The sequence below is a fragment of the Chanodichthys erythropterus genome, chromosome 14 (genome assembly GCF_024489055.1).
Source record: "Chanodichthys erythropterus isolate Z2021 chromosome 14, ASM2448905v1, whole genome shotgun sequence".
Lineage (NCBI taxonomy): Eukaryota > Metazoa > Chordata > Actinopteri > Cypriniformes > Xenocyprididae > Chanodichthys > Chanodichthys erythropterus.
Genome location: NC_090234.1, coordinates 14,461,799 through 14,478,340, shown reverse-complemented (window position 1 = coordinate 14,478,340; position 16,542 = coordinate 14,461,799). Strand labels below are relative to the sequence as shown.

General features: G+C 33.6%; 2 protein-coding genes across 6 annotated transcripts in view; both read right to left on the bottom strand.

The window, feature by feature from the left end:
• Nucleotides 1-10,875, bottom strand: part of si:ch211-45c16.2 (mitogen-activated protein kinase kinase kinase 13) — a 75,069-nt gene extending 64,194 nt beyond the window's left edge. For all 5 annotated transcript variants that reach the window (XR_010897095.1, XM_067408965.1, XM_067408971.1 and 2 more), the window contains exon 1: nt 10,832-10,875. The gene's annotated coding sequence lies outside the window, so the exon portion shown is untranslated. The remainder of the gene's footprint in view (nt 1-10,831) is intronic.
• A 4,738-nt stretch (nt 10,876-15,613) lies between these two features.
• The window catches only part of trpm2 (transient receptor potential cation channel, subfamily M, member 2), a 50,629-nt gene continuing 49,700 nt past the window's right edge, over nt 15,614-16,542 (bottom strand). Inside the window, exon 32 of the mRNA XM_067409095.1 lies at nt 15,614-16,439. Coding sequence (XP_067265196.1) covers nt 16,314-16,439 — 126 coding nt within the window. The 3' untranslated portion in view covers nt 15,614-16,313. The remainder of the gene's footprint in view (nt 16,440-16,542) is intronic.

Here is a 16,542-nt window from a genome sequence, read left to right as displayed (position 1 = left end):
CCTCGGTTCCCTGAGATACGGAACGAGTACTGCGTCACTTGCCGTGCCACGAGGCTGCGGCTCAGGGTCGTCGCTTCAGTCGATTGACACTGAAATCCTATGGCGAAACGCCTGCTTATATAGCCCTATACCCCGCCCATTTCGGCGGGAATATTCGCGCGCTTTGTCGCCATAGGCCGCGCAGCTATGCCGCGCCGCCATTGGTTCAACAACTTGTCTATGAGTGAACCAATGACGGTGCAGTTACACTGCGTTATTGAAAAAGGCTTCAGCAGCGGGGAAAAAGGGAGACCTTTCCCCATACGCAGTACTCGTTCCGTATCTCAGGGAACCGAGGTTACGTTAGTAACCGAGTACGTTTTTGGGTAGTTTTTGTGTTACCCTGATCCTGGGACAGACTTAACAACCCAGTTTTTGGGTAGTTTTTGTTTTACCCTGATCCTGGGACAGACGTAACAACCCAGTGTTTGGGTAGTTTTTGTGTTACCCTGATCCTGGGACAGACGTAACAACCCAGTTTTTGGGTAGTTTTTGTGTTACCCTGATCCTGGGACAGACGTAACAACCCAGTGTCTGGGTAGTTTTTGTGTTACCCTGATCCTGGGACAGACGTAACAACCCAGTGTTTGGGTAGTTTTTGTGTTACCCAGATCCTGGGACAGACGTAGCAACCCAGTTTTTGGGTAGTGTTTGTGTTACCCTGATCCTGGGACAGCCGTAACAAACCAGTGTTTGGGATCTGCGTGAAGTTGGCCCCCCACCAAACGCAAAACGTCTGCAAAATAGTCTCAATCTTTTGTGCTCCGTTTGTGCCGTAAAAATTTTCGTTTGTGCTGCTTTGGTTTTTTAGATATTAAAAGAATATGTATAGGTCATTCTGAGGTCACCCAGTCCCCCACATGTTCCAAATTCACCGAAAATAGTCTCAAACATTTATGCTTCGTTTGTGCCGGTAAAAGTTTCATTTGTGCTGCTTTCGATTTTAAAATATTAGACTTTGAATTATAGGCGATGACGTCACTCAGCCTGCGCAATCCTATCCATTGGTTTCTGATATTTTAGGTTTTTCCAATGAAACACAAATTATGTTATTATTTATAAAAATAAAAACAAATAAAAAAAACTGCTTGTAATAACGAGTGAAACATGTTGCACCATTAGGTTTTACTTAGGCCTTTTAAGAATAAAATAAATACAAATAGATTAAAATTTCCTCAGGTGTTGTTTTAGACCACATAAAGCCAAAATGAGTATTTTAGGGGCCACCCACACATTTGAAACGAATTTTAAAGCATAAACTAATTTAAGATAAACCCATAAACCCAAAAAAAAAAAAAACCCTCTTAAAGCTAAATTTTTAATCTTATATAGGCTTAATTCTTTTTTGTCTTTGTTTACTTTCAAGTAAAATCAAATTAAACGAATGCCATTATTTGTTTTTTTCAATTTGGTTTAGTTAGACAATTAAATAAGTCGTTTTTTCTTGACGTAGGCTAATTAATTGAAGGAATTACACGGACTGATGCAGCTTTTTTGATGCAACAACTTTCTGTTTCTGACGCGCTTGTCAATGAAAAGGGGGAAAGCAAACTGAGACTTAATTTGAAATCACATTGCTCCTACTATTTCTGTTAATGTCTATGCTTTGGTATAGTAGTGTTGTCAAAAATATCGATATTTCGATAAATATCGATACTGAAATATCTGAACGGTACCAATACTAATTTCCCGAAGTATCGATACTAGCCGCGCTTTCACTTTCACTGCTCTCCAAAGGCGCGTTGACGACCACCACATGCGCACGCGCACTCGTCTCATTTGCTCTGGTTAGCAAAAGTGAAGTGAATGGAAAGATGGCGAGTGCAGCGCCCGCGCGACCGGCTTTGGTTGATAAGGAACACAGCAGAAGTGCTATCTGGAAATATTTTGCATATGAGGCAAATGAACATGGAAAGTCGAAGGACACAAGCAAGCCAATATGCAAGAGATGCTACAGAACAGTGCTAACAAAAGGCGCTAACACCACTAATATAGCAAAGCACCTGAGAGACCGACAGCCGGATCTGAATTGTTAAAAGCACTATATAAATAAAGGTGACTTGACGACTTCATGTCGATCCAGTGAGCACTGTTTACGCGTGTGATGCACGCACGTTTGCGTTTAAATCTGTTCATCAAATAACGTTAATGTATTAACCAGCTTTTATGACCGATGAGCAATGCATTTGTTACAGTATATTTTAATCTTTGATAACAGTAGGTATTAGGTAATAAAAATATAGCGGATCATGTTAGCTCCGGTCCAATGAAAAAATATTAACAAATACAACTTTTAACTTTGATTAACAAATGTTTTGTAAGTATTTTTCATTGCATTACAGTAATGGGTGTCAATCTCACTCACCTCTGTAGAGAAAATCTGCATAAAACTGCAGCAACAGATTCCATTTAATTATTTTGTTTACTAATTTGATACTTGATGCATAAGATTGCACTGATTTTGTTTTTGCTTGAAGTTTAAGTATCTTTTGTTGACATTGTGATTTGATTTTACTTGGAAATACAAAAGATTGCACTTTTTTTTACTTGCAATTTATTGGTTTTTGAATGTAATGCAATCTGAGAGGCTTTTGAACAAGTGCACTACCTCAGGACAGTTTTGTTAATGTAAAATATATGTTCTAGGTTAAAAAATAACCCCTTAATATTGTGGCAGTTTTTTTCTCCGTGGTATCGAAAATGGTATTGAATATCGATATTTTTCAAGGTATCGTATCGAAGTTAGAAATTCTAGTATCGTGACAACACTAGTATATAGCCTAATAGTCACTATAATATGCTCTTATGCGATTTGCATTTGCAGCCGTTCAGTGTCATTCATTTCAATGCAAACAATGTCTGATATTTATAAAGCGAGGCAGCACAAATGAAACTTATCAGCACAAACGATTGCGACTGTTTGTGGTGAATTTGGAGCATGTGGGGGGCTGACTGACCTGAGATTTTATAAATATTATTTTAATAGACATATCTAAAAAAAAAAAAAAAAAAAAATCGAAGCAGCACAAACGAAACTTTTACCAGCACAAATGAAGCACAAACGATTGAGACTATTTTGGGCTAATTTGGAGCATGTGGGGGGCTGAGTGACCTGAGAATGACCTATAAAAGTTATTTTAATATTTTAAAAACCGAAGCAGCACAAACGGAAATTTCACCAGCACAAACCAGCACAAACGGAGCACAAACGATTGAGACTATTTTGCAGACGTTTTGCGTTGGGTGGGGGGCCAACTTCACGCAGGTGTGTTTGGGTAGTTTTTGTGTTACCCAACTCCTGGATCAGATGTAACAACCCAGTGTTTGGGTGGTTTTTGTGTCACCCAGCTCCTGGGTCAAACGTAACAACCCAGTGTTTGGGTAGTTTTTGTGTTACCCAGATCCTGGGACAGATGTAACAACCCAGTGTTTGGGTGGTTTGTGTGTCACCCAGCTCCTGGGTCAGATGTAACAACTAGGGCTGCAACGATTAATCGCGATTAATCGTTTGCAAAATAAAAGTCTGTGTTTACGTAATATATATGTATGTGTTCTGTGTATAATAATTATGTATATATAAATACACACACATACAGGTATAAAGTTTAGAAATATATGCATGTATTATAAATATATATATATTTATTACATATAAACATAAATATTTTATATATAAATATAACATTTTTCTTAAATATATACATGAATGTGTGTGTATTTATATATAAATAATTATTATACACAGAACACACACATATATTACGTAAACACAGACTTTTATTTTGCAAACGATTAATTGCAATTAATCGTCGCAGCCCTAGTAACAACCCAGTGTTTGGGTAGATTTTGTGTCACCCAGCTCCTGGGTCAGATGTAACAACCCAGTGTTTGGGTGGTTTTTGTGTCACCCAGCTTATGGGTCAAACGTAACAACCCAGCATTTAGGTAGTTTTTGTGTTACCCAGATCCTGGGTCAGACGTAACAACCCAATGTTTGGGTAGTTTTTGTGTCACCCAGCTCCTGGGTCAGACGTAACAACCCAGTGTTTGGGTAGTTTTTGTGTCACCCAGCTCCTGGGTCAAACGTAACAACCCAGTGTTTGGGTAGTTTTTGTGTCACCCAGCTCCTGGGTCAAACGTAACAACCCAGCATTTAGGTAGTTTTTGTGTTACCCAGATTCTGGGGCAGACGTAAGGCATCTGTATTTCATTATGCTTTGCATAAAATTTTATGATTTTATTCAAAAAGATACAGAACATAAATACTTAAAATAATGTTAATTATTAATTATTATGTTAATTATTAATATGTTAAAATGTGTTCTCAGAATTGTACACTGATTATTTATGGACAGGTTATGGAGTCAGTCACAGTATTTTTCGGCTACAAGTTAAATAAACAACCCAATTTTTCTGGGTCAAATTAACCCAACATCTGCTCAGTCATATATTTATCCAGACCTTGGGTTGAAAACAACCCATAATCATTCATTCCCTCTTTGAGAGACACAGAAATGTGCCATAAAAATATTCTCTAGATATCACTTTCATGCATCATCTGCCATTAAAAACCCTTATCAGCCAATCACTACTACAGAAGCTGCCGCTTGACGGACAACTGTGTCTGTTATGCTATTTAACAGGATAAAACACACAGATCAAGGTATGAAACAAACGGGCTCATATACATACTTGAGCAAACCTGACAGTCACTGTGAGCTTATGAAAATGAAACAGCAGGAGAGGTTTTCTCTTCAGGATTACAGGGATGTGTCCCACATGTCAATTACATAAATACTGTTTTCCGTTCCAGCCCTGCCTCCTCCCTTTGTGATGTCACTTCTGGGAAACGACATATTATGAGTGCCTCAAACGTGAAGATGTTTTCTGCACGCCAATGTTCATGTATTAAAAAGTTTTATTAAAAATATCCATAGGTAAAGAAATGCTATGCATTGTTTTACTGGTGCATAAGGAAATTATTCAATATAATGTGTGCAAATGTAGTGAAATCTATGTAAAAATGTGCCTTGATTAATTTAGATAGATAGATAGATAGATAGATAGATAGATAGATAGATAGATAGATATATAGATATATAGATATATAGATAGATAGATAGATAGATAGATAGATAGATAGATAGATAGATAGATAGATAGATAGATAGATAGATAGATAGATAGATAGATAGATAGATAGATCTATCATAAATTAATAAATAAAGCTAATAATATAATTATATAAACTATATTAAATGTATTACATATATATTTTTCCTATTTATTTTCAAGCATTATCACTGTAATTGTAATAATTATAAATAATTATTATTATTAAATCTATTGTAATAAAAAAATATAGATATATAAAATTAATATATTATATGTAATGTATTTAATATATAAACACATACACACACACACATATATATATTATATATATATATATATATATATATATTATATATTATATATATTATATATTATATATATATATTATATATATATATATATATATATTATATACACACAGTACAGTCCAAAAGTTTGGAACCACTAAGATTTTTAATGTTTTTAAAAGAAGTTTCGTCTGCTCACCAAGGCTACATTTATTTAATTAAAAATACAGTAAAAACAGTAATATTGTGAAATATTATTACAATTTAAAATAACTGTTTTTCTATTTGAATATTTTTCACAAATTAATTTATTTCTGTGATAAAAGCTGAATTTTCAGCATCATTACTCCAGTCTTCAGTGTCACATGATCCTTCAGAAATCATTCTGATATGCTGATCTGCTGCTCAAGAAACATTTAATGTTTACAACTGTACAAAATATTTGTGTACAATATTATTTTTCAGGATTATTTGATGAATAGAAAGTTCAAAAGAACAGTGTTTATCTGAAATCTAATCTTTTGTAATATTATAAATTTCTTTACTGCCACTTTTGATTGATTTAAAGCATCCTTGCTGAATAAAAGTATTCATTTCTTTCATTTCTTTTCAAAAAAATAAAAATTAAAATTCTTACTGACCCCAAACTTTTGAACGGTAGTGTATAATGCTACAGAAGCTTTGTATTTCAGATAAATGCTGTTCTTTTGAACTTTCTATTCATCAAGGAATCCTGAAAAAAAAAGTACACAACTGTTTTCAACATTGAAAATAATCATAAATGTTTCTTGAGCAGCAGATCAGCATATTAGAATGATTTCTAAAGGATCATGTGACACTGAAGACTGGAGTAATGATGCTGAAAATTCAGCTTTGCATCACAGAAATAAATTACTTTGTCAAATATATTTAAATAGTACACAGTTATTTTAAATTGTAATAATATTTCACAATATTAATGTTTTTTTACTGTATTTTTAATTAAATAAATGTAGCCTTGGTGAGCAGACGAAACTTCTTTTAAAAACATTAAAAATCTTAGTGGTTCCAAACTTTTGGACTGTACTGTGTGTGTGTGATATATATATATATATTTTATATTATATATCATTAATAAAACTATTGTAATAATATATTGTTATATAAAATATATTAAATGTACTACATTACATATATTTTTTCCAATTTATTTTCAAGCATTATCACTGTATTTGTAATAATTATTAATGATATATATTTTATATATATTTTATAATTAAATATATACACACACATTATATACATTATATATAATATATTAATACATTATATATATAATATATTAATACATTATATATATATATAATATATTAATACATTATATATATATATAATATATTAATACATTATATATATATATAATATATTAATACATTATATATATATATAATATATTAATACATTATATATATATATAATATATTAATACATTATATATATATATAATATATTAATACATTATATATATATATAATATATTAATACATTATATATATATATAATATATTAATACATTATATATATATATAATATATTAATACATTATATATATATAATATATTAATACATAATATATATATAATATATTAATACATTATATATATATAATATATTAATACATAATATATATATAATATATTAATACATAATATATATATAATATATTAATACATATATATATAATATATTAATACATATATATATAATATATTAATACATATATATATAATATATTAATACATATATATATAATATATTAATACATATATATATAATATATTAATACATATATATATAATATATTAATACATATATATATAATATATTAATACATATATATATAATATATTAATACATATATATATAATATATATATATAATATATATATATATATATATATATATATATATATATATATATATATATATATATATATATATATATATATTACTGAATCTATTTTGTGCAGCTGTACTGTAGCGTGCAGGAGACCCTCAGTGTCCTATTTGCATATGATTCAGTGGAGAGATTATATAAGAAATCAGATGCTGATTCACAAGAGGACACATGAGCATCTCGCTCTCTGCCTGTTTCCAATAAGGTCTATTTGCATTCACATTTTGGTGCAAACCTGACAGATAATATTCTCATTAATACATTAGTTATTTATTTTATATAGCCTGTTATGAATTGCCATTTAACGTGCATACCAGATAATATGCAGCTTTTTGGCCATTACAGGAACAGTTCTCTCAAATCTCACTCTTCAGGATATCTGGATTGTATGGCTTCAGAAGACTTGGAACATATAGTGATATGAACTATTTTTACATAAAGTATTGCTTTAAATGGGGTCTATGTAAATTTGCCCTTGCAAAATCCCTCACACATTTCCAAACTCACGTTTGCTGGCGAGTGCCAACTATCCACTTTCCTTCCATCACACTTAAAAAACAAAGATAATAGGTTGAGCCCGAGCCGAGAGGCGTCTCGAGTGCGAGAGGCTGCATTTGCTTAATTAGAGGTGCAGAGGAGAACGAGAGAACGAGGGAACACCCACATTTGCTAAATTGGAGAGAGTGACCTGTAACTGCACCCGTGTCAGTCTCAGCAGATTGATGGTGGACAGACAGGCAGCGTCTCGTTACTGACACACGTGGACATTTAGAAACATACTTTACAAATGCACAAATGTTTGGCCAATACACTGCAATTGTGTTCATGCACTTAAAGGGGTGGTTGATTATGATTTCACTTTTTTAGCTTTAGTTAGTGTGTAATGTTGCTGTTTGATCATAAACAACATCTGCAAAGTTATGACACTCAAAGTTCAATGCAAAGGGAGATATTTTCTTTTACAGAAATCACTGTTTGAGGACTACAACAAACGGCTGGTAGGGACTACACAGCAAAATCACCAGAGTTTAATTAACTCTGCTTGGAGTACATATGGTCCCTTTCTATATAGCGTTAAAGTAACAAAGTATGAGATAAGTGATGCTTGAGCGGTAGTGATGAACACCTGTTGTTAACAAGCAGAATCACTGAAGAAAAGCGAAGAACTACAACTGACTTCAGGCACAGTCTTAGATGAAATCAACTGAAGATAAAAGACATATCTCTCAAGATTTTAGTAGAGGAGGACTATCTTTTCTTCAGTGATTCTGCTTTTTAGCAGCAGGTGTTCATCACTAATGCTCATTCATCACTTAATTAATCGCTTAATTATCTCAATAACTTAAACTCTGCTTCTTTTTGCTGTGTACAAGAGCTTCTTCCTGGGTCACAAACCCTAAAATTTACATAAACCCCGCCCCCGAGAACACACAACAAAAGGGGCGGGGTCATGTTGGGCTGCTTTAGAGAAGAGGAAGAGTTGTTGTAGTAGAGTGTTGTTGTCATGCCGTCATTTTACGCCGGACTGCTTCACAAACGAGGGTCAATTCAACACAAAAGATGAACATGACGGCACATGCTAGTGGATGAGTTGAATCAACTCCACAGCAGCTACATCAATTTATCCACTAAACATTCAGAAACGTCTAAAAGTTGTAACTTCTTCCTGAGTCTCTCCATCAGTGTCGACTCCAGTTTGAACAATGTAAGGCTGAACACTTTCGTCATTTTGGCTGCGTGAGATTCTCCAGCTTTGTTATTGTTGAGCTGTTAAAGCCCCGCCCTCATTTGGAAAGGGGGCGGGAGCAGCAGCTCATTTGCATTTAAAGGGACACACACAAAATATTTTTGCTCACATCCAAATAGGGGCAAATTTGACAAGCTATAATAAATGATCTGTGGGGGATTTTGAGCTGAAACCTCACAGACACATTCTGGAGACACCAGAGACTTATATGTTTTGAAACTACAGAGTTTTGATCATAAAACTAAGCATTAAATATCATCTTACTAAGACAATATTGGAGATATAGAGTAACGACTGATATTTATATGCATTTTATGGAAGTAATCACTAGATTTACATTATAAGTGATCAGAATTTCATCATACTTTCAAGCCAATTCAATATCAGCATCTGCATCAAATTGCATATAAAATTATTAGCTCCATAGTCTCACTATTTATGAACCATAAAAGCCTGATGTATCAAATGTGATACAAAACACACATGCACATTTTTTATATTTTGCCTATAAGTCCAATAAACCGTTCAATTAAAAAAAAAAAATAAAAAAAATTATTTATCTGACTATTATTTACTTATTTTACAGGGTTAAATAAGATGAAGGAAATCTCAAGCAAAGCTTGTTTCAGCAACAAATCAGCTTCTTTATTTATATTACAGGCTGTAAACTTTGGTACAGGATGCCAAGATAACTGCTGACCACATTTGTTTCAGTTACAGTGGACTATATGTACAGATCAGCATATCGGCGTTGCAACCAGGCAGGGAAGAACGGGGCAAGTTGTCACAATAGGAACCTACTATTAAATAACCTCTTATAACGCTCAAATCATACAATTTTGAAGCACAAAACGATTCTATAAAGCAGATGAAACTAAAACGTCTGACTCAAACACTCTTAGATACTAAAATAAAACCCAATACACCTTAAAGTGATAGCTCACCCCCAAAAAATGAAAGTGGTAGTTGCATAGGCTGTCAATGGAGGACCAGAAAGCTCTCAGATTTCATTAAAATATCTTCATTTTTGTCTTCAAATGTTTTAAACAACATGAGGGGAAGTAATTAATGACAAAAAAAAATATTTTTGGGTGAACTAACCCTTTAAGCAAAACGAAAAGTATATTCATATAGATCTGACAGCCTCGTTTCAGCAGATTGGAATGGGAAGATTTGTTTATATCCTACAACAACAATCAGGCTTGTGATGTGAAAGCTTTGTTCCAGCATCTGCACCATCGAGGCTGCTGGGACAAGTCACATTCTTGGCAGAGAAACAAATAAGCTGCATCTAACTAGGGGCCTCTGTGTTCAATGGCCCATTTAGACAGATTAAATATAACGTTAACTAATATATATATATATATATATACACATAAATACACGACTGACAGCTCTGAATTTGGTCAATAGCTCTTTAGGCAGAGACATTAAATCCGTATATAGAGGTATAATATGTATTTTGAAGCTGTTAAAAATTAATTTTCCCTTTAAAACGTATTAAAACAGGAACTGGTGTTTGTAAAACAACTGTGGGGATATTTCTACACCACATCAGGCGCACGAGCGATGATCTCCCACACACTCACACACATAAACAAACCGATAAAACAAGCAAAATGTGTCGGCGTTCATTCCATAAGCAATTATGAGAGATTGGAAACCAAAAAATTGCGAATATATAAAAGGGAAGGAATAAAATCCTACCGTTTAACTCGGCTGCTCTCCGCTTGACTGTCCACAGATCTAATCCCGATGCTTTAATGCGAGTCTCGTGAGCGCGCACGTCACTTCCGCGTGCTCTGACCCGTGCACCTGCACCAGCGATGGGATAAAAATAGATCACAGCGCGCGTTCTCATTCATAGAGTCGCGTCCTCGAGATGCTGAATGTTTTCAGTCATAAACGCGTGTAAATGTGCGGAATATCTTTTTTTTTTTTATAGCGCATTCTTGCATTCACTCGTTTTACTAACGCATTATTTATTACTACTTAATATATTCTAAATATTGCGCTTACATTTTCCACAAACACCATTACACCCTTCGCTTAGTTTGTATTGTGCACATTGTACTATATTGTGTGTGTAATTATGGATGGGATGTCGGAATCATTTGAGCGAATCGGTTCTTTCGAACAAGTTGTTTCAAAGAACCGATTCAGTGATTCTTTTACGTCATCACGCTATCAAGATTCAAAATAGCTTTATTAGCATGGAGAAACAAATCTTTACATTGCCAAAGCATTAATAATACTGTACAATAAAAATAAATAAATAAAATAATAATAATGAAAAAGAAATAGCAATAAAATAAAATTGCAATAAAAATGTTCAATCTTATAATATTTATTGAAGTGTGGAAGTATGGAATTTAATGGCCCTTTTTTGAATTGTGATTATAAGTGGGTACACTCCTAATTCTGCTCTGCAGGCATTATTTGGGTTTTGCGCTGTACTCGGAGCAAAACTTTGCATAGTTCGGTCTGCAGAGTCTCTATTGTGTGTTTGTCCCATTTAGTTTATCCCTGTGTTCCAAAATCCATATGTAGACACATTTGCTGTTTATTTTTAAGATTTATCAATGTTCCACTTTATTGCAGCAATGATTCATCACATACAGCACGAAGATATATATATATATATATATATATATATATATATATATATATATATATATATATATATATATATAGCATTTACATTAAACAAAAACAGCCATCTTAGCTATTTTTTGTTTTTCTTGTTATTAAACAATGAAATCCTGTTTATTAATATAACTTAAAGGCATTAACCAGCCAGATTTATTTGCAATATTTTTGCTATTCAATAACGACTATAAGCAGTGTTGGGTGTAATGCATTATAAAGTCATTAATTACCATAATTTAATTACTTTTCCCTTGAAAATGTAAAATAAGGGATTACTCATGTAATTTAATTACAGTTACTTCTGATGGTTTTGCATTTTTGTACAGACGATAGAACAATACTATAAAAAACAACAGTTGATTTAACATCAAAATTTAACAACTGACGTTAAAATGCATGTTTTTAATGTAAACTTCTACATTTAAATACTTTAGAAAGTAATTAGTAATAAGTAATGCAATACTTTTTAATTGCAGCAATCTAATTACACTGTTGAAGATGTAATTAGTAGCTAGTAATTAATTACTTTTTTATAGTGTAACTTACCAAACACTATTTGGAATACATTACTTTCCGTTCCATCACAAAATCCTCTGTTCATTTATTACGAATCGGACTAATGAATCGATGTTGTGCCGAATTTCGACTCCCAAATCATTAACCCCCCTCGTTGAAGTCGATTGAATAATCCTAACCCGAGCAATACTAGGGGGGTAATAATTTGGCAGGGGTTGGAATTAGTTAAACTAGTTCAACAAATTCATTGAAAAGATCCGACTCAAATGAACGATTCGTGAATCGGACACCGCTCGTGTATTGTGTTTGTATGTAGTGCATACGTGTCGAGTTTTCGGCGTAATCGCTTAGTGGTCAGGTATGAATGTTTGCTGTTTATACTTTCAAATAATTTCAACACCGTTTGTTTACTTTAAGTGAAAGCGGTGCGTGGGCTCTTTCACTTCTGAAGGGCGTGAACAGATACTGCTGTGAGCTCGAGCCACGCGAGTCCGCCAATCAGCGCGCGATCATCTCATTCAAAGCGAAACTGTCCCGAAAGCGAAGCATGCGAATATTATTAAAGATGTTTAAGTGTTTTTAGTACAACGCCTAAAATTTCGCTGTTACCTCGCTCAAATCACTCAAAATTTGCGTTGTGAGAAATAAACATAGACTGGAAATAACACAACTAGGCTGAGGCTGAGGTAAAGCGTCGGAGGAGTGGCCAGCGCGTTTAGCCAATCAGAAACGCTCGCTGCCTGTCCATCATTTTGCTCGTGTATGTTTGCTCCACTGATTGGTTTTGCTGACAGGTTTGTCTGACACGTGTTTGAAGGGCGGGGGTTTGGGAAAGAAATAAAATAAAAAATGAAAAAGAAATAAAAAGATAGAGAAATATAGAGAAATATAAGAAAACAAAACAAAAGTGATTAACTCTTAGGTCTACTATCAACTTACAATACCCACATAATTTATAGTAAATATACATACTATAGTGTTTTTGAACCATACTATAGTAAATTGTATATATTATAGTATTTATAACACTTTGTTAATGAATGCTATAGCATATTGTAGTATTAACTACTGATAACTACTGATCTTTCCTCTCCGATCGAAGGCAGTTTGTGTCCCTGGGGGGATGCAGATCCAAAGTTGGGGCAGTGCAATTTGGAGTTCCCCAGGGATCTGTTTTGAGTCCCTTGCTTTTTAGTATGTACATTTTCCCCCTGGGTCAACTTCTCAGATCCTTGGGTCTTAAGTTCCATTTTTATGCAGATGACACCCAGATTTATATTCATTCAAAACCTGGCGATAATACGGCTGTTGGCTTTCTAGAACACTGCATCTCTGAGATAAAAATTTGGATGTCTCATAATTTTCTCTGTCTTAACAGCGATAAGACTGAGGTTATGCTCATCGGTTCACCCCAACAAATTCGTAAAGCTGATGCTGTAACCTTAATGGTGGATGGCTCTGCTTTGGAGTTTCAAACTAAATTAAAAAATTTGGGGGTGATATTTGATGCAAATTTAACATTTGATCCTCATGTCCAAAATATGGTCAAAACTTCATTTTTTCATCTTAGAAATATTGCACGATTGCGCCCCATGTTATCTTTCTCGGCGGCTGAAAAACTGATCAATTCATTTATCTTTTCTCGTATCGATTATTGTAATGCTCTGCTTGCTGGGGTTTCCAAATCTACCATAAACAGATTACAGTATGTCCAAAACTCAGCAGCCAGAATCCTGACAAGATCCAGGACAAGTGAGCACATCACTCCCATCTTGGAGTCTTTGCACTGGCTACCGGTCAGGTTTCGCATCGATTTTAAAATTCTCATGCTCACCTACAAGGCCTTGAATGGTTTAGCGCCACAATATCTGTCCGAACTTTTAACTGCATACACCCCAAGACGCAATCTTCGTTCTTCTGATTCTGGCTTTTTAATTGTACCTTCTACACGTTTACGCTCTATGGGTGACCGGGCTTTTTCTTCTTTTGCTCCCAAACTCTGGAATGCTCTTCCCAATGAGATCAGACATGCTGACTCTTTTAGTGTTTTTAAATCTTCACTTAAAACTTACTTTTTTAGGCTTGCATACAAGTTATTTTTTTTTTTTTTTTTTTTTTTTTCCTCTTAATTCTGCTCAAATGTATGTTTATTGTATTTATATGTTTCTGTGAAGCGCTTTGAGATATAACTTTAAAGGCGCTATATAAAATAAAGTTTATTATTATTATTATTATAAACTGTAATAAATACTGTAGTATACTTTAGTTTTTACTACAGTAAACTGTAGTGTATTGTAGTATAATATGCCCTATAGTTGTAGAAAACTTAGTACATTATTGGATAAAGTAATGTGTTTATATTACTGAAGTTGTTGCAGTATATTACCACAGCAACTATAGAATTATCACAAAAAATAAGTATTTTACTATAGTGTGGTTCAAAAACACTATAAAGTAATGTATACTATAAATTACTATAGTATACACTACAAATGGCATTGTTGTTCATTAAGGACCTTATAGACAATATATTTAAATTTCACGAGGGCTGAGCTTAAAGGATTAGTTCACTTTCAAATGAAAATTTCCTGATAATTTACTCACCTCCATGTCATCCTAGATGTTCATGTCTTTCTTTCTTCAGTGGAAAAGAAATTAAGGTTTTTGAGGAAAACATTCCAGGATTTTTCTCCATATAGTGGACTTCAATGAAATAAGGGTCTTATTATATCTTTTTTTTTTTTTCAATTTTATACGTTTTAACCATAAATGCTCATCTTGAACTAGCTTCTTCTTCTCTATTAGAATTCCAGCAGTGTAGACACTGCTAAGTGTATTACTGCCCTCCACAGGTCAAAGTTTGAACTAAATTGTCATATACAATATGCTAGTGCAAGTATATAACAATTAGTTCAAACTTTGACCTGTGGAGGGCAGTAATACACTTAGCCATCCTGATGCTTTTATAACAAACCTGCACAACTACACATTAAAAAAAACAAAAAAACAAATTAGCCAGGAAAATACTGTAAAGTCACACAGATTTATTGTTGCATATGCCATTATGCATGTTATTCATCATTCATCATCACATAATTTTCTTTCAATATTTTGTATTCAGTTGTCCTGTCTTAATAGTTTTAACAGTGCAGATATTTAGTTCACAAACCTGAGTAACACTAACTAAAACTTATATTGAGGACACTTCATTGTTTGCTTTGCATTTCGAATATTTAAGGCATTTCATAATTGCTCATAAAAATGCAGGCAAATGTTTTATGTGAAATAATATAATCAAACCCGTCTTCCTGCCTAATCCTCCATCTGACCATGTACTGTACATGTATCAATGGCATTTGCATTGATTTGTTTCATTTGCATACATATTTACAGAACATCCATTACATTATTTTACAGCATCCATTGGTAATTCCTCTTTCTTTTCAAAAATTAAGTTTAATTTGAAGGTTATTGCTTTAATATTTAATGTGAATACATTTATTGTGTAATAAGCGGGATAATGTACAGCCAACCGGTCATTATCGCAAAAATAAAAGTCCTCACTCTGCAACTACACTAAAGTATATAATGTTTATGCATATATCTATTCAAGCTAAACATTTGATTTTTGGTACCTGCATTCATATTTTAAAATGCTCAACAACCACATTCAAATTCATATTGACCCCAGAAACCGAAAACATATGTCCAAAATTACTAATAAATACAATAATGCATTATAAAACACATTCAACATACCATATGTGTGAAGCGAACTGTATGGCTTATGGATTGTACAGAAATCTGCATGAATGTGAGCAAATTATCTGGAGTTAAAGGCACCATTAATGGCATCAGATGAAATGCAAAACCTGTTTGAAAACAGTCATTATTCATGCAGTTCTGTTTGGTAGTGTTAGTGGCACAGAAATGACACACCTTTAAAGACACAGTGTGTTTGCACTCATCATTTTTGGTATAGCATGTGTGTGTGTGTGTGTGTGTGTGTGTGTTTTCCTGAGGGTCAAAAGTGTGTGTTGTGACGCTGTGCTACTTGACGTAGAGCCTCTCGCTGGTATGGACACACACACGCGGTGCTGCTCACTTCCCGCCACTTGAGCGGCTGATGAGATGACGGCGAGCTCTCAACCTGCAGCAAAAACAAAGGCAGCTTGTATTGCTCTGTAAACCCAATGAGAGCTGAAATACTGCCACTAATTCACTAAATAAAAACACTTATGGAGCGCTGTGAC